The 27,601-nt window shown below is 40.6% G+C and overlaps 1 protein-coding gene across 6 annotated transcripts in view; it reads right to left on the reverse strand.

Annotated features, from left to right (window-relative positions):
* Positions 1 to 27,601, reverse strand: part of asic2 (acid-sensing (proton-gated) ion channel 2) — a 317,943-nt gene that overhangs the window by 66,324 nt on the left and 224,018 nt on the right. Inside the window, exon 1 of one of the 6 annotated variants that reach the window (XM_063903268.1) lies at positions 25,354 to 27,569. The exons of the other annotated variants lie outside the window; for them this stretch is intronic. Coding sequence (XP_063759338.1) covers positions 25,354 to 26,046 — 693 coding nt within the window. The 5' untranslated portion in view covers positions 26,047 to 27,569. Of the gene's footprint in view, positions 1 to 25,353; positions 27,570 to 27,601 lie in introns of those variants that run through there. 6 annotated transcript variants of the gene reach the window in all.

Genomic DNA, 27,601 nt, shown 5'->3' on the forward strand with positions numbered 1-27,601 from the left:
AGAAAGAGATAAGGCAGTTCTTGGAGAAAATAGATGGTTCAAATTAAATAGACGGGCAGTTCTATTAATACAGAGAAAGAGTCTTATTTTGTTATGCTGTGTCTTCACCAAACATGCTCCATCTATCAGAGGCAGCTAGTGAAACTCACACACAGAATACACAGACCTCCCTGGGGAGGCGTTCTCCGGTTACGTGCTGGTGTGAATGTAAGCACCTCACTGTATGAGGCCAGGAGGGCCTTTGATGTTTCTGCTGCAGTGGTGCTCAATGTGACCTCAATCCTCATCCTTTATTGTAACTGAGGGGAATACTGAAGCGTTCATTATCCCCCCTGCCTCACCCCTTCCCATCCAAAACTACTGACACAACCCAAGTGTAAAAGTGAGAGCAGCGTGAATATATGTTTTATCACATGGAACACGCACATGCGCACTGGGCTTATAAAGAAAGTTGAGATGCACCAAGAGTCTTCAAAGTAAGCCCATGGCTCAGCGTCTAGCCAGGAAATATATAGTTTTTTTCTACCATTCTGTTTTTTTCACATCAAAAGCTTTCAATCGGATGACAAGCAGTGTCAAGGCAGTGTCAAGGCAGTTCCAACGCGCTGCCTCTTTCAGTCGAAGGATCTCTTTCTCACTTATTCACGCATATTTTTCCTAACTTTGTAATATAGACCCTCTATAGCTCTGAAACCACGACAGCTGCACAAAAGGGAGAAACAAATCACTCCGTATTCGTAGCTGCAGGGCTCCTGATACGGGGAACTGGACTATTATTTATTTCATACAGGTATTTGCTCGCTGTCACTGCGAAGCACATCTTTCTTCCCCCATCATTTTAATACACAGACACGTCACACTCAAACAGATGCACGCTGCACTGGTTCAGTTTGTCTGCTCCACCCGCTGATGGATTGGCTGATCTTTTTTATTTTTATTTTTCAAACGTTAAAGTCCTTCTGCTTGAATTATATAAGGCTAAACTCAAAACAGTGTACTGCAGGATATGAATAATAAAATGTCAGGACAGCGGGAGGGGGAAACAGAGAGTGAGTGAGTGAGTGAAGGGATGGTGGGAGGGGGGACAGAAGGCGAGAGCGAAGCAGCTCAGAGAGTCAGTGAGGGGAGAGATGATAATGATGAGCCCTGAGACTGGCGACTATTTTAAGACTTCCTAAAAGTAAAACGACAGCTTCAACAGACCGGAATATGATGGGTTTTACATGAGCGCATGCAGAGTTCAATTCACTGGTCTGCTGCGGACTGGATGGTGCCTGCAGCGCCTGCATTCAGATCGTTGGATATTATAGAGAGTATTTCGTCTGCAAATAAGGATTGTTTCCTTTTGAGATTTCCGTGCTGATTATTTTTTCAATTCAATGTGAGGTCTGCCACAGCACGAGTAACAGTGTCTTTAAGATAGTTTTTCCAAAACAGTCACAGATATTCAGATTCAAATAAAAAATAAGACACAAAATCATGACGTTTGAGAAGCTGGTCCCAGCATTTTATCATTGGCATTTGAGCTTGATAATCTACTGAATATTCCTTCATTACATTTCTGTCCAATATCGGAGTAAACAACTAATCATTTCAGGGGCCAGAAAATGTAGTCTGATAAATGAGTTCTTGAAGGCCAGTATAAATATTAAGAGCTTCATTTTCTTTTCTTAATATCATTTGGACACCTTACACGATCACATGGTACATTCTTCGATAGTAAACTGGAATGAGTTCTTTATTTGTGGTCTATTTTCTTCTTTATGTTTCTCCATTAGAAGTCACACTTTATCTAATGTGTTCTGACAGGAGCATCACACACTCTAGATTCACACTATCCACCACTGAGAGGCACACCAAGCTCTCAACTCCACACACACCCTTCTGACCATTAGAAATAGCAGCCCACCAGGGAACTACGAGCTGAGTGACGACAGACTGAGAATGACAGATTTCCAAACACTATCATCAAAAAAAAGGAGTGTTACTGTCTTTTCAATGCCAAATTCAGAGGCTGTTAAAAGCTGTGCGCTGAAACTGAGGATTTGGCAGCGATGCAACATTTTAAAAAGGGATGAGAATGTTAGGTAGAGCTGTCTGCATCTATGTTTGTTGAACACAGAAACAAGCACAAATGGACTTTTGGCTGTTTACTTACTTACATATCTGTCTATACAGAGAAGTGTGCCGGTGACAAAGCATGTAACTGACAGAGGGAGCGGAGACTGCAGGGAATTTAGATTAAGGGCTGCCTGTCTGCTCTCTGACGTCCACACGTCTTTAAAGAAGGGTTTTGAGGAGGCAGCCTTTGTCACTTCAGCTTCAAGGTGCAGAGCGGAGACTAGCTTAGCCTGCTTCTAAACCGACACAGGGAGACCGCTCTTGATGTTTGAGCAATATAATGAGCTCATCACAATAAAGCTACTTCTGAGAGAGGAGAGGTTATACTTTAATGACAGTGCAGATTTCTTTGGAGGTTTTTCATTTCTCTAATGAAAATTAAACCAATGCACTTTGTATCTTTGAACCTTCGCATCTTTTTAATTTGAAGTAAAACAGATAAATATCTTTAGTGCTTGCCCAAACAGATATTGCACAAACTAATTATGACATTGTCAGTGGCTGCAAAAAAACTGGTTCGCTGGAAAACAATTATTTCCTGCCTTGAGATGCTATCTATGCAGAAACATGGATTAAATCTAATTAAAAATTTGATTTTACAAAATTTGAAATAATAATGACCAAAAGGTCAACAGCGGTGTTGGGCAAATAGATAAAATAGTTTTTAAAGGTGATGGTAGGTACGGGGGGAGTACGTGAATTAAGCCTACAAACACAAACCCAATAGGTTAAGATAAACCATACAGAGGAAAATCCATATGATTTTAATGTCTCATAAAGAAAGCAACCCTCTCTTGAACAGCCAGGTATAGGATGATAAAACCTGCCTGTGCAGCTTGCTGTTATGTTAAACACTGATAAATCACCGATATAGCAGAGTGAGTAATACACTCATCTGCAACCGCTTCTTATTCACTGGAGCATCTTATTTTCATCACATAATACATGTTTGGTGCTGTATGTACAGCTGTAGCAATGAGGGCCATGGGCTCAGTAAACATGTACAGCCTAGCTGAGTTCAAAGGTCTTCTCTTGACATGGCTTTACACTCAAATTTAAATTAAAGCAGCTGCCGTGCAGGTTCTGACTCTAAGGAGCATGATCTGTTCTTTTTTTACTCCATGACGTTCATATCAACTGCTTCGGGTGTTTTTAGCAAAGCACAGGTCAGGCTGACTCAGATCCTCTTGAGTGAACTGGTGCGAAAAACAACAGCAGGAGGTGGTCGTGCAGGGCAAGTGAGAGGAGACATCTAGGTCACTAAGGGTTTGGAGCTCTGGCCTGAGAAGAAGCTGAGAAACATTCCAGCATGGATTCTCCTGAGATGAGGACCGTGTCCGGCTGCTGCAGACAGACACGGCCACACATTTTGCTGCCACTTTAGAGCTCCATCCCCTCGGTGGATGTTACTGACAGCTGAGGCTTAACTGCGACTAAAAACATCTCATTAGCCTTTCAATAAGCTAATTGGCTTCTTAGTTTTTGCTAATACTCAAAATCCTGGAACACGATAGAGCATTGAGATAAATAGACGTGTAAACATGCATTCAAGTAGCAGAAATTAATTGGTAAGGGTTTAGCAATGGAACTGACTGAAAGCTGATCCAAGGGTCCCAGAAGCAAAGAAATCCGCAGCAGGGGAAATCATGTTGGGAAAGTTTCTGGAATAGACTCTGCTATGGGCCGTCAACTTAAAATTATTTTTTAGGTTCCCAAGTTTCTCCCTCCTACACACACTGCTGATCTCCCCTCTTCTCAGGTACACTGTGCAACTCATTTCTCTTATATTTATTATCATGTTTTATCCTCCCTTTTCTGCTGTTTGACCTTTAGTTGTACTTTTGTAACATCACATTGTTTTTAGCACTTTGGATCTAGAGACATTTTAATTATTAATCTATTATGACAACAACAATAACCTCGAGCACATTTGAGAGATTCTAGCAGCCCCATACTTGAGCAGAAAGAAAGAGGGCAATTGCAACTTTAAGACCTTTCAGAGGGATGATAAAGTATTGTATGGCTCAGTTGCCTTTTCCTCATATTCGGCTGGACTAGAGCATGCCAAGTTGAGCTGAGTTTGAGACAAACACCGGAGCTCTGCAGGTCATGAGTGGGGGTCAGGGTACAAAGGCACCATGTGGGAAACACAGTTATTTTAAAGACATACGCTTTGTAGATAGAGCTGCAGCTTCATCACAAACCAAATGATCAAAAACGAAAAGCTATTTGACTGGGTTCACAGAGCAAGCCATTCAAAAGGCCTGCTTTGTGAAGGTCTTCGGGGTTTCCCAGATAATCCGTGAAAATCCGGAAATAATAAACAAGACTGACAGCCAAAGCAGAAATACCATGCCTGAACTGAAGCAGCCGAGGAAAAATAACAGCATGAAAGTGATAAAAATGCTCTGAAGTTTTTAAAATGAGCTTTAGACAAATGAAAAGAAGTTCTCGGCTGCAGGGATGTGAAGGTGGAAAACTTCTAAAGCCACTCTACTCTTTGGAGCCAAAGAAATAAATCATAACTTTCACCTCGAGGATCCGCACCTAATGAAGGAGTCTACGTGCCATTACTAAGATTAAATCAGTCCAGTGTATGACGGATGGTCTTTGAGAAGCACCTCAGTTGCTTATGATGTGCAATAAACTCCTTTATGGAATTAAAAAAGGACAAATTCTATTTTATAAGCACTCACTATTTTCATTTGTAATTTACCTTTATTAATTTGTTTACAAAATCCTGGTTTATTTAATTATAAAATCATTATGTACAGCGTCACTTTGTCAATAAGAAGGTCTCAATAGGTTTTACTGTATCAAATTAAAGTTAATGAATGTTTTCTCACTGAATTAATGCAGCTTGTTTTGTTTAATCAATATAATTACCCCAGACAGTCCGATTATGGCTGCAAGTGGATGAAAGTCATGCCCGTTATTGAGAAGGGTAGGAATCATTATGATACTATGATAGCTCTTGACTTGTAGGATATGTTTAAACAAATATCTGCAATGTAGCTTCAGCGATAAGAATATGTGTCTTTGGCCCAGCGTTCATTCTGCTGTGTTAGTTGGCAGAGTTGGACATGATATGCACTGCAATTTACAGCAGCAGCCCTGATGAATCCTTAAGATAGCATTGTATCGGACACACCGCCACATGCATAACAATGACTTCGGCTGTATAGGTGAAGGCAATTGACTCAACCTTGAGGCAGCTCTTCTGCTTTCTGTAAACAAAGGAGAAAATGAGTCACCATTAAAGAGAGTGTCCTGCTGAATGTCCAAAACAAAAATTACCCCGCATATATATTGCAAAAGCCGCAGGAGTTTTTTATAAGTGTATCTCAGTGAATTGCCCATTATGATACGAAGCGCATGATATGCTGATTCTAAAATAATAGGGATGATTTTTAAAGCCTTGAGGTCAAAAGATGTGGTGTTGTGAGGTTTAGGAAGTATTTGATCTCCAGTGAGATTTATATATTTCATTAATAGGCTTTTAAATTAGATTTACGGTCCTAGCTGTGTTCAAGTCAATCTGATTTGGTTATTTGGAAGTGTGATTGAAGAATGGCAGGTGGCTGAAAGGGAAGTCTGCTGCTGGGGACTGTTGCTTCCCAGGACGACACACTGGGAAAGGATCATAAAGGGGGAACATAATGGCAGCTATTTCTCTGGCTAAATAAAACGAGTTATCTGGGCCATTCAGTTTTATACAGCTTTTTTGTGGCTGAAAGTAGCATGGTCCGTTGAATAGATGAGTTAAAGCTCTGCATCTGCAACCCTGGGTGTAAGTTACATCAGTAATCAACACGGAGAGGGGGCTGCTTACTGTGATGAACATCTCAACACATGCCACAGAGTCACTATGACTTCCCTGTGTCTTGTTAATGAGGTTGGCGAGACAAGAAGGGAGGCCTTCACTGAGAGTTATAGAGATGGATTCCCCGGCTCGTCTATATTGATGGTTATAAAAAAAAAAAAAACTCCAAAAATGATTACCTTCCTACGCATGGCACCATGGAGAATTAATGCTGCAGGTACAGCTGTCCTTATTCTAAGCCAATTCTACGTCTACTTCTGTCTCAAGCTCTTTGTTACATTTTTGAAAATGCTTAAAATGTCATCAAACGATTCCATACAATCCTTTCTGAGAAAAGACTGAAATCAATGTTGCAGCATCTCAAATTCTTATAGTTATGCAACACATGTCCTTGAAGGAGCTGAATTAAATGTTTAATTATTGATGTCTAATGGGGGGTGAATGCGTACACGCCCCCACTTCTGCTTAAACTAGCTAGTCTGTTTGTGTACACACACTCGCACTAAGGGTGGGCATGAATCATAAGATAATCATGATCTCATTTTCCAAACTGATTTAATTTCTAAACAACACTGATTGATGCACACTTGCATTAAAGCAACCTCCTTCTGACTTGCAGTGATTTATTATGAACACATGTACATACAGCACATATAGGGACAAAGCAGAGCATGGTGGGAAGTCCTACAAAACATAATGCAAGGAAGAAGTAAAACTTTGTTGAAGGAAATATGAAAAAGGATAAAAGATAATGAAAACACATGTTGTGGTCAAAACAAAACAAGTGGTCTCCTTTGAGGAGATTTAAGACAATAATGATAGTCTCCAAAAACACAACAAGAGGACACTGAAGTCCAAAGCAAAGTCAAGCACACAAAAATACAACACAAATAAAGAAGATTCTAGTTACTTAAAAAAATGGTCAAAAGAAAAATGTTTAATGAATTTTTCTTCCAATTACTACTCCACATTAAACCAATCTATTATTAACAGGATCTCCAGTCCTTGTGGAGTTTCTTCATTTTAGTTTACTGTCTAAAGCTTCATTAAAATGGGATTCATTTTATGGCAAAGTGGGTAGTAAAATATTTGACCTTAGTCCCTGAAATTAAACCCATCATTCCTAAAAGCATTTTAGACATTAGGCAAATAACAGCATAACATTATAAATTATTGGAACCTCATGTGACCTTCCTCACAAGTGCTGTATTATTATTATTATTATTATTATTATTATTATTATTATTATTATTATTATTATTATTATTATTATTATTATTATTATTATAAATACTCACTTAAATGTTTAAATATATTTAAACACATACAATCTCAGACCCGCCAAGGCCAAATCATACATAAATAGTCCAATTAATCTACTTGGGTTTTTGCTCTTGCAATGCTTATTAGCTTTTGTTTTCATTGCAAAAGTATATTAGAGAAAGACATTATGAGAATTGTTCTGCACCAATTCATTAGATAATACACACTATACAGTGGGGCAAAAAAGTATTTAGTCAGCCACCAATTGTGCAAGTTCTCCCATTTAAAAAGATGAGAGAGGCCTGTCATTTTTATCATAGGTACACTTCAACTATGAGAGACAGAATGAGAAAAAAAAATCCAGGAAATCACATTGTAGGATTTTTAATGAATTAATTGGTAAATTCCTCGGTAAAATAAGTATTTGGTCACCTACAAACAAGCAAGATTTCTGGCTCTCACAGACCTGTAACTTCTTCTTTAAGAGGCTCCTCTGTCCTCCACTCGTTACCTGTATTAATGGCACCTTTTTGAACTCGTTATCAGTACAAAAGACACCTGTCCACAACCTCAAACAGTCATACTCCAAACTCCACTATGGCCAAGACCAAAGAGCTGTCAAAGGAGACCAGAGACAAAATTGTAGACCTGCACCAGGCTGGGAAAACTGAATCTGCAATAGGTAAGCAGCTAGGTGTGAAGAAATCAACTGTGGGAGCAATTATTAGAAAATTGAAGACATACAAGACCACTGCTAATCTCCCTCGATCTGGGGCTCCACGCAAGATCTCACCCCGTGGGGTCAAAAATGATCACAAGAACGGTGAGAAAAAATCCCAGAACCACACGGGGGGACCTAGTGAATGACCTGCAGAGAGCTGGGACCAAAGTAACAGAGGCTACCATCAGTAACACACTACGCCGCCAGGGACTTAAATCCTGCAGTTCCAGACGTGTCCCCCTGCTTAAGCCAGTACATGTCCAGGCCCGTCTGAAGTTTGCTAGAGGGCATTTGTATGATCCAGAAGAGGATTGGGAGAATGTCATATGGTCAGATGAAACCAAAATAGAACTTTTTGGTAAAAACTCAACTCGTCGTGTTTGGAGGAGAAAGAATGCAGAGTTGCATCCAAAGAACACCATACCTACTGTGAAACATGGGGGTGGAAACATCATGCTTTGGGGCTGCTTTTCTGCAAAGGGACCAGGACGACTGATCCGTGTAAAGGAAAGAATGAATGGGGCCATGTATCGTGAGATTTTGAGTGAAAACCTCCTTCCATCAGCAAGGGCACTGAAGATGAAGCGTGGCTGGGTCTTTCAGCATGACAATGATCCCAAACACACCGCCAGGGCAACGAAGGAGTGGCTTCGTAAGAAGCATTTCAAGGTCCTGGAGTGGCCTAGCCAGTCTCCAGATCTCAACCCCATAGAAAATCTTTGGAGGGAGTTGAAAGTCTGTGTTGCCCAGCGACAGCCCCAAAACATCAGTGCTTTAGAGGAGATCTGCATGGAGGAATGGGCCAAAATACCAGCAACAGTGTGTGGAAACCTTGTGAAGACTTACAGAAAACGTTTGACCTCTGTCATTGCCAACAAAGGGTATATAACAAAGTATTGAGATGAACTTTTGTTATTGACCAAATACTTATTTTCCACAATCATTTGAAATAAATTCTTTAAAAATCCTACAATGTGATTTTCTGGATTTTTTCCCCCCATTCTGTCTCTCATAGTTGAGGTATACCTATGATAAAAATTACAGGCCTCTCTCATCTTTTTAAATGGGAGAACTTGCACAATTGGTGGCTGACTAAATACTTTTTTGCCCCACTGTATGTGGGATGCTGTATTTTTGTATTCCTTTTCTATTGCCTGTAGAGTTATCTTCAACCCAATGTGAATTATTCAAGCAATACTGTTTTATCCACATCACAAAGCATGTCTAAATGGGTAATAAATGGGCTCAGTCCTTTGGCATTTATGCACTGCTCAACCAATGTAACTATTGAAGACAAGAGCAGCTTGTTAACAACTGAAAAACGGCTCGACGAGGACTACAGCAAAGGTAAAACGTAAAGGAAAAAAAATTAACAACTCAGTTCATCATTCTCTTGATAAACCAATAAAATATGTATACTTTAATAGACTATGCCTTTGAGTGTAAAACAGAAAATTGATACGTATCATTAAACTCTTTAGAATTCAGAAGGTTATATGTGCAATTCAAGATGAGGCCGGCATCAAAAAATATGCACACTGCATTTTAGTTATTTCAACAGAAGATCTCCATGAAAAATAATTATATTTTTGTCTGGTTCAAAACTAAAATAGCAGAGTATAAACTCCAGGTTTGTACTCTGCTATATATGTGCTTATTGTGTGATTCACAGTAATACCACATCCTGTTTTGACCCAAATCTTATTGAACAACATTCTACATTAATGTAATTACAGCGCTACTTAGGGCTGAACATCTTACAGTATTGGTGCTGAGCAGTAGCATTGTGCATAAATGGTGACATTGAATATGAATGTAGTTCATAAAAAGATGGGCACCATTGTACACAAATATGAAAAGACACAAAGGCATCCAGCCATCCGCCCACACATGCTATCTTTCTGTATCTATCTCCTACCCAAAACAACACAAGCTGGATGAGCTCAGCCACAACTGGGACGCAGAATTTCTCTCTGATCGCTCTGATGTGGCCCTTAGAGGCCAGAGTGAAGCCAGCGGCGCTTTAACACACCAATACTGCCCCGGTATTGAAGCTCCACAGGCCTGCGGGGAGGTCGAAGAAATGCCTCGCCCCACAGCTCCAGAGGCAGGATAGGAAGGCCGCAAGGGTACTGGGATGTTTGGACATGACTGACAAAATACCACCTGTCATACATACATAGCCCAGGAACACACTGACCATTTGTGAAGCTAACTCCAGCTGACAGACAGGAGAAAAGAGACATGGCACGCGAGAAATAAAAATCACAACAGTGAAAGGAAACCAAAGAGGGCAAAGGTGTGAGACAGAGAGGGAACATGAAGCACAATAAATGCTGCTATCTGCGAGGAAAATAAGAAAATGTGGTTTCTTACAGAAGAACAGAAAAGGTTTTTTCCCTGAAAGCACCGACTTTCAGAGACAGATGACACCCTCAATTAGAGCGCCTGCTTTGATCAAGTCATTAGGGATGGAAGGGAATGCCACTATTATTTGGCACAGCGTTCTGACATCCCTATTAATTGTAACTGCAAGTTAGTGTCATTTTATCCCCGCTAATTATTTCAACACAGCCTTTGTACAACAGAAAACATAAATTGAATGAAGTTTAATTTGTCAGCAGCGGATGAATACACATAACATGAACGGATTAGGGCATTTGTGTTGCCAGGAACAGGAGGTTAACAAATTACAATTGAGAAATTGGCACTATAATTAGCATTTTCTTCCCACCTTTACGGAAGAATTCCTAATATCACTTTTAAATTAAGTACTTCACTATTAAAGCAAAACTCAATCACACCAACGTAATCCTGTAGAAGCATTCTTTCATTCCAAATGGGAAAATAAGGTGATTCCAAAATATGAATATCGCAAGTCATATATTTGAATAAAATTGCCTATTCATGCATCCAAAGACAGAGAGGCAAACTCACAAAATGTGCAACTTTAGTGGCCATTAAACCAGTGCAAATAAGACATGAACAGATCACAAACCTGTGCTCCTATTGCACACATTCAAATGAGATGATATACATTCATTTGGTAAGAGAAAAGGTTGCAAATGTGCTCTAGAATAAAAGCAAATAGAAAATGATCAGGGTCTTCAGAAAGTTTGTGATAACTAAAAGGCATTAAGGCTAAATGCGTCAGTTGAAATCCATTTATTTTGGGATGCAGTGATAAGAATGTCGTTTTTGAAAATAAAACGGAACTATCAAGCAAAATATTCCTCTGCCATATCCCAAATCCTTGCCTCACAAGTACCTCTTTCCTCTCCATTTCTTTTCTTCCTTTAGCAAGTTTGGATATTAGCGGCACTCTGGTTAGACCTCTGCTCAGGCTGCATATTTGTACTTTGACACATAGATAATTGCAATCAGAAGCGCAAAGGGCAAATTCCACACAGCTGCAAGACCATCTATACGTTGTGAATACAGCTTGTGGTTGCACCATTATAAACTGGATGCATAGTCTTTTGTTAAATGATCTTTTGTTACATAGTCTGACAGTGTACGAACAGACACCACAATCACAACCTCAGCAAATGATGGAGTGTCAAAGTGGCTTTCAGCTGTGGCTCCCTAAAGAAGCTGTGAATTCGAGCCGATGTGATCATTTGGTGTTTTATCGGTTTTGCTTTAATATTTATGGAGATAACACTTTTAATCATTTGACCAGTGAAATATATTTTAAAGACGGATGAGGAAAAATGTGAAGGAAGGAGCGTTCTGTGATTCATTGCACCATCCCTGTATGCATATATTTAAAAACATGTCTCATTTGTTACCATTATAAGCCATTAACCTGCTCCCCTGCTGACTCAAGTCCAACATGGAGCCACAACAGGAGCGGATAACCCATCACTTCTCTGCAACTGGCAGGAGGGTGACGTGCAGCAGAATATTTTAATGGAAAGAGCTGAGGAGGAAATGGCTGTTCACGGTTAGAGCGTAAGAGAGTCACACAACCCACAAACAACTGCTTGGGCTGTGCATTAATTTTAACAGCGTTTCCACTGGCAACATCACAGATGAGAACATATTGAAGTGAACAAAACATTCATTCAGTTCATGTTGTCTATAAGCTACAGTAACAGATCTTCAGCTTGCATGCTGAACTTTGAAAAAGGGAATCCTTACTCCTGGTCCTCAATGATTACAAAGAAACTTTTGATTGGCCGGGTTAAGCCAGTAGAGGATCTGGTCAGTCCTCCCTGCCTGACTCCTGCTTCGGGGTATTTTACTCCTCTGTCTTTGCTTAAAGCATTCAAAAAGATGTCACCGTCATCAGTGAGGACGGCTCCAGCATGTCCTCTACCTGCCCCCTGTCCAAGCCCGTCCCTTATGGGGCCTGAAGCACCTGTCCTTCAGAACAGCCAGGCTTCTGCGTAACACTGCTGTCACGACGCCGCTCTATCTGCAGATAACCACGCCTCGGGGGAAGTGGAGAGCTGACGAGGAAAAGGGATTGAAATGCTGAGGGAAAGAGGGGATGTGGTTCACACCTTCCTTATGCTATACAAACCGAGGCATGCAAATGATTATTAATCAGTCCCACAAGTTTTAAAATGACCTCCAATGGTCTATACTTGGAGAACTTTTTGAGTAAAGTGAAGTTTTAGAAATGGCAGGTTAGAAGTTGTGATATTTTTTGATAATTACCAATTTGAAACAAAGATCAAATACACAACCATGTTTCAATAGTTCTTTACACACAGGACAAATGTGTTATGTATTACCTGTAAACAAAAAACAAGTTGCAGTGTGTGTGAGCAACTGACAGGGACTATATTCTCTTTTGTATTGTGGGTTACTTTTACCAAAATAAAAGCACCAATATGACAATATAAATGGGGTTGCTCGTAGATGAAACTACTGACAATTATCCCCAAAATGCCCTTAACTTTACACAGCTTTATAGTGCGTTTTAGCTCGAGGAAACAATGTTTTGGTTCCTCATTACTGTTAAAGTTACTGTTTTTCAGTTCTGACCAATCTGTATTTAACAGATTTAACTAATACTTTTTACAATTTATAATTTAAACAATATATCACTTTTCAGTCAATTCATATATTTATTTGTTACTGTTTGTTTTACAAGGTCCAGCCTGATGTTGCCTTTCATATAAAAGTAACTCAAACACAGTGGATTTTTTTCTAATTATTACTACTGGTATTAGACCATACTCAGGATCAGCCGTCAGCTAGGTATCAGTACGTAAACAGTTTGATTGGTTTGTTAAAAGCCACGGTACACTATCTGTGCAGTTGCAAACAGCAGGCAGACAGTCACACATTAGCTGTGTAACTCATTTGGTTAATAAACGTTGGGATTGCGATAATTGAAGCATTGAATCTTTATAAAATGACACATAAAGCATTTTACTCATGACACACACAGTATGCCTCGGTTTACCTATGAGTTCCTGTTGAGGTGCCGAGCTGAATCAAGCCTCCGCGTATGTTTACACACTCTGTAGAAGCCAAGACTGATTTCTACTCTGCTACCCGTCAGTGGGTAAAAGAATGGAGAGGAATATATTTAAAAGTCAAATTGAGGTTTTTATGTTGACATGAATGTGTTCGCCAGCTGAGTAAAATTCAAATTCTAGGTTTTTTGTGCCGTGGTGGATGTATTAATAATGTGGAAAACGTTTCAATCAGCGGAATGCCATCTGTTGAGGACGGTAATGATATGAGCACTGCCTTCACTGTGCAGGATAGAGCTCAAGTTAGGAGTATATGAATGTTGCTAACATACGGATCATGTACCAATCAGGAGATAATGATAACAGCCTGACAATGCTGAGGTATGTCATGACTGTATACAATGCTCTGCCTCTGCTTGTGAATCTATTACATAAGCTAGCGTGTCTCCGGATTCAACATTATGTTCACGTATTTGTGCACAATATGGGCGCCTGCATATATTATGTTCTGCCTGCAGGAATGTATTTACAACTAATGGTGGGCCTGTGTATCATGTGGATGTGTCTGCAAAACAGTGAGACAGAGAGTGAGAACAGCACAAAGACTTTCATCTAGCCAAGTTTGACAGCAAACTCTGACATTCCGGGAAGCTTCCCCTGCCTTATTTCTGTGCATAGTACTGCTTATACTTTTACATCCTTGTTTGTTTGTCACCCACGCCGTACCTTCCTGTTTTACAGTCTGGATAAAACTTTCTTGAGGGACCCTGCGTGGATACAGCTATGTGGGTTGTGGAATACAGATTTAATTTGTTTAGCCTTTGTTACCTTTACATTTAATAATGACAGGATGTTCATTTTTGTTCATTCCGATAAGGAAAACTTCCATAGATTTGGAAAATAAGTTTTTTAATAGTCAAGTTTGTCTCAGTTATTCTAGAACAAAAGTTTATTTTGTGCAGCCTCCCACACATGTCCTGACCCAGAGAATTACAGCAGGATGCAGCAGGGAATGTGTTAAAAGGACTACATATTTTGCTGTGCCTGTAACAGACAGACCATAGGGGTTTGACTAATGAGTTAGAGCCACCTGTGCGCATGGTGCCAGGAGCTCATAGACTATAGTGCTGATGAGCTTCTGAGGGCCAATGTGCAACTGGGCTCCGTCGTTAACCCTCTTCACATCTCCATCCATCTTTGAAATGTTTTTCAAGTCTCCCATTCACTCTTTTGAATCAAAAACTTTGCCTGGACACAGAATCTTTTTTCCTAGGCTTCATTCACGAAGGAGCTCAGTGTGGGAGCACATTTACCGTATATCAAGGCTAGTGTGGGCTTTTTCAGAAAGTCTTTTAGTCTGTGGTCGGGAACACACAAAGTTGTGAGCAAGGAATGAAGAGAGCTTTTTTAACTCCTGTGCTTAGGGAGCAGTAATTGACTTTCAGAGACTGCTGCAACTTCAGCATTAAACTACCGACTGCACCAAAATCCTATTTATTCAGACAAATGCAAGAAAGCAAATCTGGCTATCCTTTTGCAGTTACCCTTTGATAATGAACAAACCACATGGTAAAAACAAGAGTAATAATGAATGAGTTGTGTTTGGGTATTGTTTGTGTCTAAAAAGCCTGATTCCTAAATTGCCATGGAGCTTTATTGTTGAAGACAAACTATTATTCAGATATCAAATAATTAAGCCACACTGTTGCATTGGTGGTCTTCATCAGTATGAACACATTGCAGTTTAATGTAGTCAATCTAAAAAACACTATTAATCCAGAAATAATGCATAGAGAACTGATAATGTATTAATCCACTGCTTAAAAAAGTCCACACCTAAAACATATTTCATGCAGTTTGAGTACGTTTGGTTCAGTAGCCAGCAGTTCTAAGAAACAAAACATTGTTTTGAAAATAAATGTCGTTATGACTAAACAACTGAGACAAATACACTTTTCATTATGTGTTTTCCTTCTCAACAGGGATTTCTCTGCCTCTTAAATTAAGGCAATGTTTTATCTCTCTTTTGTTCTGCACATCCATATTTTGCAATAATATCCATCAGTGGTGAACCGTCAGGGCCTTCAAGGTTTTCAGAGAATAGCCTGGAACCCTCAGATAAAAAAAAAATAAAAATTGAATTAGAAGGTGTGTACAGAAGGTCCAGCTGTGATAGACACGCTTTGCCACTGATATCCATAGACTGACTAAGCTACCAACAGTTTACTGTGTCAACAATATCCATAAATACATAGATATACATATAAAAATCAGCAAAAGTTTCACCTCTATAATAAGCGTTGCATTTAAAACACTTACGATTTTAATCTGACCCACAGTAATTAGCTGGAATTAGCTTTTAGACTTTAATTACAAAGACAGGTGGAAACAATTAAATAAAAGGCTAGTTAATACAAAGGTAATTGCAGCGAATTGTTCCTGTAGTCTCTTTCTAGGGAGTAGCTAAGATGGGCCCCAAAACAACCCCCGACCTAAAGCTAGTATAATCATGACGAACTCAAATCTAGAGATGGTTTCTCTTTCATATTGACAGGTTCAATTGGCAAAACTGTTCTTCTCCACATGTTTCACCTTTGTTTGAAATAAGGCCACCCCCTACACAGTCCTCTGCAGAAAGCTTGTCTGCAGCCGATAAAATAGGTGTAAGCACAGCCTTGATGGTGAATGACAGGTAGAATCACATAGATCCACTCCAGGACTACAACAATGGCTGCGACTATCGGTGTAGCTCTTCACCTTCCACAATCCAGGTAAACTATTTCCACCAAAGCGACGTCATTGGAAGGGTGATGTGCCAAACGCCTTCCTGAAGTGTTATAAACAACTACCCAAAAGAAAGTGCGCCTAGGAGGTTTTATGCTATAAGTATATCTGGACATACAGCAGCAAGTTGCACAAAATACTGTGGTCAGGTTTACCAATTTGATTTTCTTTCAAACATAACAGTCTTGAATAGCAAAAAAACACTACTTGCTTTTAAATCATGTAATTGAACTTGCTGTGGCCCACTTAAACTGGGCTCTAACATTGCTTAGGGAGGCAGTCTGCAAGCACTGAAAGGACTGGAAGACAGTTAAAGATGTGAGCGCCACAAGAGCTTCCAACAGTACCAGAATCTGCTCACGATTACTGCTAGAATAGTCCACAAAGCTTGAAGCACGCCGGGTTGATTTTTCAGCAGAGATGATCCTAAGCACCGATCAAATCCACCAAGAATTCATGCAGAAGCACAGGTACAATGTTCTGGAATGGCCATCCCAGTCCCCAGACCTTAACATCATTGAAAATGTATGGATTTATTTGAAGAAGGCTGTCCATGCACGGAGGCCAAGAAACCTGACTGAACTGGAGACGTTTTGTGTGGAAGAATGGGCCAAAATACCACCTGCCAGGCTTAAGGGACTTGTCTGTGGCTACAGGAGGCGTCTACAGGCCGTTATTGCAGCAAAAGGAGGCAATACTAAATATTAATGGAATTATTTCTTAGGGGTGCCCAAATTTATGCACATGCCTATTTTTGTTTGAATGCACATAAACATGTTTCTGTTTGACCAATAAAAGTTATTTCACTACTGAGATGTTTCTGTTACCATAAGGTATAACATATGTTAAAATGAAGTTGCTGCTTCAAAAGCTCAGCAAGTGACAAACTGATGCAGTGGTTTTCCTAAGGGGTGCCCAAACTTTTGCATACCACTGTAAATAAGACAAATACATCTGACTGACAGAGAGCTGTGACAGTGTGTACACAAATTCAAATCTCATATTATTTATTGATGCTAAAAAGCTTCAGCACCTTTAAAACTGAAAAAAAGTTGTTAATTTAAACTAACAATCTTTGTTTTCTATGTGGAACAAATCTGCCCAAATCATCAGTGTTTTAATCAGGATTTAAAATCCATTTAGTCATATGTATATTTGCACTTCAGATTACTTTAATAAAAGAGGGAAATCAGCACAAGGCAGTTTCTCAGTAATTAAGTCGGTTTGGCAGTTTGAGAAAATCTCCCGATTATTAAATCTGCCACCCACAGTAGATATAAACAATGGGAATTATTCATGTTTCTATATTTATATATACAACAGCATGCTGCATGTGTGAGAAGACAAAGTTAAATTAAAGGGTGTGCTGTCAAGTAGGCAGGATGAATTGCAGCGAATTGTTCCTTGTGTCTCCATTATTCATGAAGGTATTCACGTCTGAAGGATGGGCACAAACAACAACGAGACATTCAGTCTATTAAATTATTGACGGAACCTCAAGATCTCAGAGTGGTTTCTCTTTTTCATATTGCTCAGGTTCAATCTGGCAAGCTACTCTGTTCTTTTCCTACTTGTTTACCCTTTTTTTGTTTTGACTTACAAAACCATCCCCACTTCCTCACCTCCCAGCCTTCCTCTCTGCCAGACAGGCTCTTCAGTCTTGCAGCAAGGGATGAAATATTCTAGGTTTACTGAAATCCCTTGATGAGGAAGCAGGGTTCGAATCACATTATGATTCATTTCTATGGCTCTAATCTAATGGCATGAACGACTATTCAATGTGCCCTTGTAGCTAACTTCACTTCACAAAACATCCAGTGTTAAACTTAATTTCTCAAGCTAATACAGCTGACAGGTCCAAATGGCAAGGTGAGGGGTGAGTCTAATACTGAGCTACTGACATGTGGAAAATCTATAAAATACAAACTAAGCCAATATGGGAAATGTGGACTTGTTTCCTGAGAGTATTGGTGTGTTTTTATATGCTATGAAGTAGTATCTGTGGAATACAGTTTCATCAAAGTTGCACAACCTTAAGGTGGACTGTTCGGAGCCTGTTTTCTTCTTTTGATTTCTCTTTCAAAGCACACACAGTCTTGTGAGAATCAAGCAAGAATAAACACTAACTTGCTGTTTTAAGTCTGTTTACATTTGACTCTGCTGTGGTCCTTCACTCTCAACCCTGCCTCTAACAGGTTTGCTTAGGGGAAGGCAGATCTGAAGCAACAGTTGAAGGCTGGAGGAAGTTAGACGAATGCTCAGATGCAGACACACCTAAGAGCTGTCCAACAACCAAAAAATCTGCTCATCCCTGATTAACCTGCCTAGAGAGATGGGGAGTTTGCCAAATAGCACATAGGCAGCCGTAATTGAAAGGGAGGACTACGATGTGGCGCCTATCTCCTTTCTCTCGCCTTGAGACTTCTTCCTGAAATGAAGTTAGAAAAAGAAAACTAGTGGTGCATAAAGAAACTACTATCTGTTTTCGACTGATAGCACCAGACACCATAACAATTCTATCAGCAGGCACATTTCCTCTGTGAAATAGTAGCAGCATTGCATGAAAGAATCCAATAAAAAGCAAGAATACTAAGATAAAATGGCTGTTTCATTTTTGCTGCGCATAAAGCTGATGTGTCTGACATAATATGATGCATATGCCTGAGTAAATGAGATGCTATAGTGTCAGTTATGCATATTGGGGAACAAAATGTGATAGGGGCTATTCAAACAGCATAGGGAACAACTCTAACATGGCTGGATCTTCAATTTCAGCTCTGGGCCTGGGAACACGGTTTCCTGATGCCATGATGCAGTTTGTCCTGAGCATCCTCAGAGCAGGGCTTATCCCTAAAGACTTCCACCTACGCAACGCCACATAACACCCGCCTCAGAGGGAATCAGCCCTGCAAAGGTCGAAAGCATGCAGGTTAAAATGGTCATACTCCCGGTGAAGTCTAACAACTGCAGACAGGGTTGTATGCAGTGCAAAAACAAAAGTCTAGAACCTGTGTAGGTGTGTTAAATGGAAGGATGTGCTTTGTGTTTCCAAGGTGTTGGCAAATTAATAAAACATTTGTCAATGCCAAAACAAGTCTTGCTAATGTGCTTCTTTAAAGTTGTGCAACTAAGCTTTGTTCAAGCCTGCAGATTAAGTGCAATTAAAAGGGATACCATTTTCTTCACACTCTAGTTGCATGCTCTTGTGTGTGTGTAAGTTGCTTCTTAGCAAGGCTTAAATAAGATGTATTGCCTTCAAGCTTATTTAAATACATTTCACGTGTTCAAGTCTGAGCTTGTATTCACAAAGCTGCCTAATCATTACACATTTTGCTGAAGTTTAAGCAGCTGTCTTCACACCAGGATCAGTTCTGAAACATCGATATAATACGTTGGGCCTATAAAGAAACAAAATTGATTTTCATTGTGATTAGAGTAATTGTTATTGAAAGCTTCTCACTACTGAAGAGCATTCACCTCAATTTGAAAAGTGTAAATTAATATTTTTCAACCAACCTTTGATTGATATGGTCTTATCTTGTCAATGCACTGCCTTTTAATACTCAAACCACTCTGACTATGATACTTATTTTACTTTAGCAGTGTAGGTGGTGAAAAGATGAAAGAAGCTCACATTATCATTAGTTTGGTGAGTTTTTGAAAAGAGTTTTGGCTGCAATCCGGGGTCAGAATGTTTTATTGTTGTTGTGTGATTAACTTTGTTTCTTATATTGTTTCCAATACCATTCACATACCCTTCTAACACACACACACACACACACACACACACACACACACACACACACACACACACACACACACACACACACACACACACACACACACACACACACACACACACACACACACACACACACACACACACACACACACACACACACACACACACACACACACACACACACACACACACAGAAAATACAGAGACGATAGTGTAGGTGGGTGTATGTTGCCCAAAGGTCCGGAGAGTGAATATAGATGTGTACCGTAGGCGTTGTAGTATGCATCTCGTCAGTTCAGAATGTGTTTGTTTGAGTGGTGGGAGGACATGAGCCTCAAAGGGAAAAAGTGAATAGTGAAACTTCAGGTCAAGTCGATTCACGTACATTCTTTTTAAACAGTGCAATCAGTCACTCTGTGTCACCTGATAGCCTTTAGTCTTCTAGAACATACTGGGCAACTATGGTTGGGTTTAGTTTGAATTTAAAAGACTGATTGTGTCTCCAATTCCAGTTATGCTTATTGATACCGCTTCTGGATGATGGGGCGCTGGATATCAGATACAGCTTCAGCTAATTTTATTCATAGAATAGATCAGCAACTATTATCTTTCTAATTCCAACCCTAACCTTTTAAAAGTCCTGTTTTGTTATGCATCAAATTGACCTTATAAATACTAACCATGTGTAATCTTTTCATCTGCATTCAAGTCTTGCATTACACCGGGACATTAGGATGACTGCAATGGACTGTGGCTTGCAGTCAAACAGCTTTTAGATGCTGTCCTTCAGTGGTTGCGGCACTATCAATGACCAGCATAGTGGCCATTCATATTAAGACAGTACTGTTATGGTTTTCAATATAAGCTGGAAGAAGAAGACATGAAACCACTCGAGACATTTGTTCGCAAGAGGGAAATTGTAGTGCAGCGCACCGTCAGCACGGGGCTACCTGTGTTAATGAGATTGCTGTGGTTGGAGCTGCAGCTACCACCTGACACCCACTCTTGTTTATTAGTAGCCAGATCAATAGTTTATGGTCTTGCTTTACAGAATCCTATTGAAAAGTTCAATGACAAACGAGAGAAGAAGAGACCTGCATTATTACCTGAATGTGCCTAAAACTCAATCAGCAGCCAGGCTCAGTGGTAATTGACCAGGCTTTGTGGACGGCCGCGTGGGGCTCTCTGACAATAAGCCGATGTCAGTCACCTCATTAACTTTATGTGTATTATGCAAAAAGTAAAAAACGGGGGGGGGGTCAGCAGGTGGTGCAGATTCTTTTCTCAAAGCGCTATTGAACAAACTGCAAATAATTAGACCTGCAGAATGAATATAGAAGGTGAAGCTGAAAATAAATCAAGAGATGTGTTTGTGAACACAGAGAAAAATCCATGAGGTACATGCCCCTTCCTTTTCCAGCACTGAAATATACTGCATAAATACATCCTATAGAGCAGACACCTTCAATCAATGAACCTTTGTGCTGTAGAGTTGAACTGCAAACCCTCTCATGGAACAGGGCTTTATGTCGAAAGGCCAAAGCCATAATAATAATGAAATTTGACACAAGAGAGCGCTGACAAAGAGGGCTGTTCAAAATGTTCATGTGCAGAACTGAGCAGAGTATTGATAAAAGGCATTTAAAAAGGTGAGTAATTCAAGAGAGAAACATTCAAATGGAAATCAAGATGAACTCAAACAATTGATTGACGGATTAGAGGTAATCATGACACAATATGGGGTTTTAACTTAATGGCAGAGCAAAGGTTTGCTTTATTAATCCACTACCCTTCCCCTTGAGCTACATCGATTACTTTGCATCTATTTAACTTTTTCAGTTAAATATCAACCTAACAATTCAAACCTACCTGCTCAGAAAAAATATAGTTAGTCCTTTATGAACTGAACTTTTGCAACTGCATGCAGCACAAACAAGCTGTTGAGACAACAGTATTATCACTTTTTCATTTCATATAACAAGTAAGTTGGGAATTTACAGGGTCAAAAGAAACAGAGCAACATGAGTGTTTATGTGAAGTCAGATTTCTGGATTAAAAAAGAAATGTAGTCCAATTTATCTCCTCCTTTTACGTGCTATCTGCAGCAGGGGATGGGTATAGCTTCAAGGTTGGTCAGAGTAAATCAAAACCATAAAGCTGTGGACCATAAAACAAAACAATGAGCTAAAAGACAGTAAAGTACTTTGTAGAGCAGAGGCGAACAGTAGTGCTAGTGGGTTTGCAAGGACTTAATATTACATTTGATTGTTTATTAATATTAAAACAACATTTGAAGCAGCTTCAATAAAAAGCCCAACCATTAATAACCCTATATCTGACATCCAGTATTGTGCCTATAGAATTCTAATTTAAAGACATATATGAGCAAACCTGCTCAAGCCAAACACTTTAGGAGTGCAGTTGCTGTGATAATGCAGTGGTGAGATTTCTCTCGGGATAGAGTTGATAAATTACCGTGGCGAAAGAGGCAAAGAGGTTCACCCTTTTTCACACCCTGCCGAGGAGTGTGATTAGGTGCTGCTCTCCAAATCTGAGCATTGTTTAATTTGTCATTTCAGGTACAGTTATCTTTACCTCGATAGAGCTATGAGAGAGGGAGATGTGTATCTGTCCCACGGGACAGGCTGAGCTGGCTGTGGTTTGATAAGGTATCACTTACATTTTATTGTGAATGGTTTTCCTGACCCTGTGCGCCTCACTCCAGTGCTGTTATCCTTGCTGTGGGGTGGCTGAGAATATCAGTATTGGAGATGCGGGAGTCAAAAATAGACCACCATAAATTTACAGCATGAAGCTAATAGATTTATTGATTAGCCAGCCTTCTACAAGTCCACATTCACTGTTACACTAGATTCAGAACATGGTGTACCCCTGCTGCAAGAGATGGTGCCAGATATATGGGACACATTTGTATTCCCAACCAGATGCTTTTTCTTTCATTCTTAACCTCTAGCTGTACCTTTCTACTCCCTCCACACCTCCTGCTGCTCGGCAGTTCAAAGCTTCCTCAGTACTCTTAATCCTGTAATAACCAGCCTCTATCAAACCTCACTGATTCTCCAAACAATCATGCATGCAGGTTCCACAAGGATTCCTGTGTTTATTTACTCCCAAGTCTATGTGCGTGTGTTCCCCATCCCCGGTTTAATCTTGTTGTTGCATCTTTTTCTGGTCTAAGAGTGGCAGTGCTCTAAATGCAGTGATAATGAATAGGCCTCGGGGAGTCTTTGCTGACTTGCAGCAGCAGGCTAATGAGATTAGCAAAACCACCGAGGGCCCGTTAACAGTGTAAGGCCCCCCATGAGGTAGAACAAGATGAGGAAGCAGGCAGAACTGTTGCATTAATGTGGCTTGGATCTACCAAGTCAAGCTAACGTAACACTGTCCATTTTACTATCAAAATATTGCTACAGAAACACATTTTAAATGTGTTCATTCTTATCCATATCATACGGGTCTCATTGAACTTGGGGTCAAAACAAGAAAGACGCTGTCAATGTGTTTGTAACTCATCCCTTCATGGTCTCACCCTCTATGGACTTATTCATATATAATAGTTATTGTACAGATTGATTCTTTCCTATTTTCACACCATCTCTTTGCAAAGCCCATTTCCCACTCCATCTGCAGAAGCTTGATCCATTCTTACACAATGTTCAGACAAATTAAATGCCAAATCAGCTTGGGGGAACTTCTTCTACACTCAAATTGAAAACCAACGGATCATAGGCTGAATTTATTTCACATCATAGTCTACATAATGGCTGTCGCTCATGACATTGACATAAATACTGACCTGTGAGCATTGCCAGCACATCAACAAACAAAGTAGGCACATAAACAAACTAACAAAACATCTCTAATGCTACTATGGCATTTTAATTTAACAAAGAAGGAAAATGTCTTTGTGCAGCAAAATGAATGTGGCAGCTTCGAAACATTGTTAATGGATACTGGCTTGAGGGCAAGCTTTTGATTAAGCACTTCATTTGTATGGCAGTGGGCTGAGGCATTGTGTCTGTTTCTGATAGAGGGCAAACAGACAGAATAATGTGGACAAAAAAAACAGCTCCACCAAATAAAAGTAAAAAATATTCAATTTGATCAAATCATGAAACTGTTGACCCTGAGCCTGTACAAGACTAATACAATTCATGAGCATGTGATTTTAGAAACTGCATTCAGAGAAAGGAAGGGAACATTTTCATGCTTGTTTAAGCACTGATTGCTATCATGCTGCCTTCATATAGCAATTGCGTTTTCAGCGTTGGGGGGTCCACTGCATGACATGGGCGACGTATCTTTTCCATTATAAATTATGAAGACAACAATTGTGAACTGACTTTTCATCATATCTCTCTGTGAATGTGCTCATTTACAAGGGCCATAGGCTTCCTATTGATCATGGCAGCACTGACTGTAGTCAAGCATCATCATGCTCCACTCAAACTCATTTATTTTTTGATGCAGTGACAGGATGCAATAACAAATGTGTCATGTAAAATAAATGAAAAACGCTCCTCTGCACAGAACAGAGCCACAGTTCTAAAATGACCTCAAGAGCTCAACATACAACAGACACAACACAAGCAAATTAACAAACGTTACGACACACTAAATCTTCCATTTGGAAAAAACATGCACAGCTTGCACACAGGTATTGATCTGCCATGTCTCTTTCCTGTCAGTCACTGACTCTGATAATAAATTACAAAGATAGAAAAAGGAACACAAAAGGAAAAGTTTCCAACACAGTTTGAGCTTCTGCGATACTGCAGATAAAACATCTGCCATGGTTCAGTCGAGCCATGGGAGTTTACAAGAAAGAACAGGCACACAAATCCCTAAAACCACCACCACCCACACAGAAAGGAAGATGGATATGAGAAATATCAGACCTGGGGGACTGCACAGCACTATAAAAACACACTTTTTGTTATTGTGGTTTTGTACTAGTAGCTATTCAATGCACAAGCTCAAACATGACTCTTTTCATCTGTTTTTATAAAACCACTGCTAACAATTTTCCATGTTGTTTTTTTACTTTGCAAAAGCTCAATGCATTTTTGGTTGAACAACAGTTAACTTACCCAAACTCTGGTTCTGATTTAATAATTGCACCATGCAGTAACACATTTGCTAAGCTTTTAATGTGATGACCAAGAAGGCTCTAGGAAGTCAGATATAACAGGAAGTTACAACAGCTTGTATACTGTGCTTTTACAGCCTTATAACTCAGCCATTAATGCAGTGTACACAACAAGAGGAAACCCACCCAAATGATAATGAAATGAAACAATGTGTTGTTTCAGCATGATGTAATGCATTTGCAACTTTTACACAGCAGCTGATGTTAAACTGGGCTAATTGACAGTTAAGACAACATGGAAGGAGATAAGAGTAGAAGCTGGCCAAAAGCTTTCAGAAAATAGAAATGTGGACTTACAGAAGTGAAGTTGTGTGCGCCGCATATCTCTCCCTTGTATTTGCATGAGAGGAGCATTTCATCCAATTGGTGGCTCAGTCTGTCCATAAACTCCAGGTTGGTCCCTTCAAAGTTTCTCGGGGGCAGAAAGAGCTTGAAGTCTGACAGCTTACTGAACCAGGCTCGGCGGTCCTCTTGAAGCAAGTCCAGAACCATGGGCCTCACTGTGCGGTTAGCCAGTAGCAGCCCCAGCCAGTGGCCAGCGAAATACAGATCGCTCTTGGTGAGCTTGTAGAGGCGGATAGGGTTGTTGTTGCAGATAGTGACCGTTGGGAAGGCCAGTTCTTTGGCCCACTCTGTGTGGATCCTAGTGTGTGTGGGGAAGGAGAGCCAGTGCAGTAGGCGGTTAGAGGACCAGGATAAAAGCAGCCCCAGTGAGGTGCAGAGGGCCAACAGCCAGAAGGCCCTGCGGCCCACAGAGCCACCAGGGAGGCAAACATGCCTTAGGCCGTGCAGGCGTGTCCTTGATAGCAGTGTGGATGTGACTCGAGCCAGAGTTGGCTTAGCAGAACGCCGCTGACGACCCTTCCTGATGATAGCTGGGGATCCCCGGCGGAGACAGTGCCCCTCCAGGGCCATAGCTGCGCACAGCGCTCCTACAGCCGCGGGAAAGGCTTCATTTCCCAGCCAGGCTTCAGGGGCTGGGGCCCACATGTAGCTCCAGGATAAATCCACTACTGTAATCCACACCTGGATTTTGGTTTGGCCTTGTGAATACTAACGGTCCATGCAGTCTCAACTGAAATATTACACTATATAAAAATGTAATACCCACAAGTACCCCCAAGGAAATCAGTGGGTTTTGCAGTCGTCCTTCCTCTTGTAGTGGAGCCCTGATTAACTCAGCAGCAGCCAGGCTACTTGTTGGTCATCTCTCCTGGTCTCTCAATCTAAGAGTGCTCTAATCTTCCAACACAAATACGCTGGGCAAATGTGCTCCAAGCAAGGTGGCTTTTACATGAGTGACTCCAACATCCGCTGCAGTTAGTGTGACAGTGAACAAGAGAGGAAGAGACAGAGAGAGCGAAGGAAACAGGAAGAGGGAGGGGAAGAGAAATGGGGAGAGGGGGATAGAATACAAAATACCAAGGGCTAAGCAGAGAGGACAAAAACACTAATGAAAGAAAATTAGGTAATTAAAATAATAAGAGGACAGCGGAGGGAATTTGTCAGCGAGGTGCAGTCTGCAAGGAGAGCTTGCCTTGTTCCAGCGCTGTGGTGTCTCCTCTTCTGAGTTACATGTGTTCCTTTTTTTTGCTTTACTGACTTCACAATCGCAAGCCAGAGGCAGCAACTAGTTCCTTGTCACAAATGTATACAAGCTTTAATTACATTCACAAAAGTCTCCGATGTTCATTTGTTTTCTGTCTCACTTTTCATGGCTTGAGTTCTTCTTGATGTCACTGGTCTGTTCCTAGTCTCTACTCCCTCTTGGCTTTAACCAGTGCCATTAGGTCCTGCGGGTAACCACAGGGAGCTTCATCTTGTAGCGGACCTGCTTCCCAGCGCCCGTCACAGTAAGAAACATGCTACAACACTCTTTCACATGGACACGAAGGCACTCATGCGCACCAACACGGACATACACTCACAGCTGTTTCCTGCGGGAAACCAGAGCAGAGATAATCAGTTCTGTCACACTCTGATCTCAACATCTCTCCCCCTTTTGCCATTTTTCTTCTTCTTCTTCTTCGACCCTAGCTTTTTCACCCCCACTCAAACACAGCATCTCTAATCTCAATATTCCCCTCATGTCTCTGCTCCTCCTTCTAAAAATACTCTCCCCATATCAAATTCATCAACTTGCCCTCACGCTCCTCCTCCGCCGTTTCGCTCTTGTGTCAGTCAAGCCCCGTGAGCTCAACCTCCTGTCAGTCTCCTTTTTTCTCCTCCACCTCCTCTTCTTCTTCTTCTTTTCCACTTTGAGAATGCACTCTCGCTTTTTCTCCGTTTTCAGGGAAGGGTTCTTTGTGCACTTTCCTCCCTCTGTGTCCTTGTCAGCTTAATCCAGCGTGCTCCCTCTCCCCACTCCGAATGACTTCTCTCCCCTCACTGATCTCTCATTCCTCCCTCCAGGTCTCTTGCAGTTTGCTCCTCAATATTGTTCCGTTTTACCCGGCGGCTTGTCCTCCCGTTGCACCTCTCCTCCTCCTCCTGCGCCACAGCTCTGTCCACACAGCCGGTGAGCCCGTCACTGATGAGAGCGCCT

This window comes from Eleginops maclovinus, chromosome 16, assembly GCF_036324505.1.
Source record: "Eleginops maclovinus isolate JMC-PN-2008 ecotype Puerto Natales chromosome 16, JC_Emac_rtc_rv5, whole genome shotgun sequence".
NCBI classification, from domain to species: Eukaryota; Metazoa; Chordata; class Actinopteri; order Perciformes; family Eleginopidae; genus Eleginops; species Eleginops maclovinus.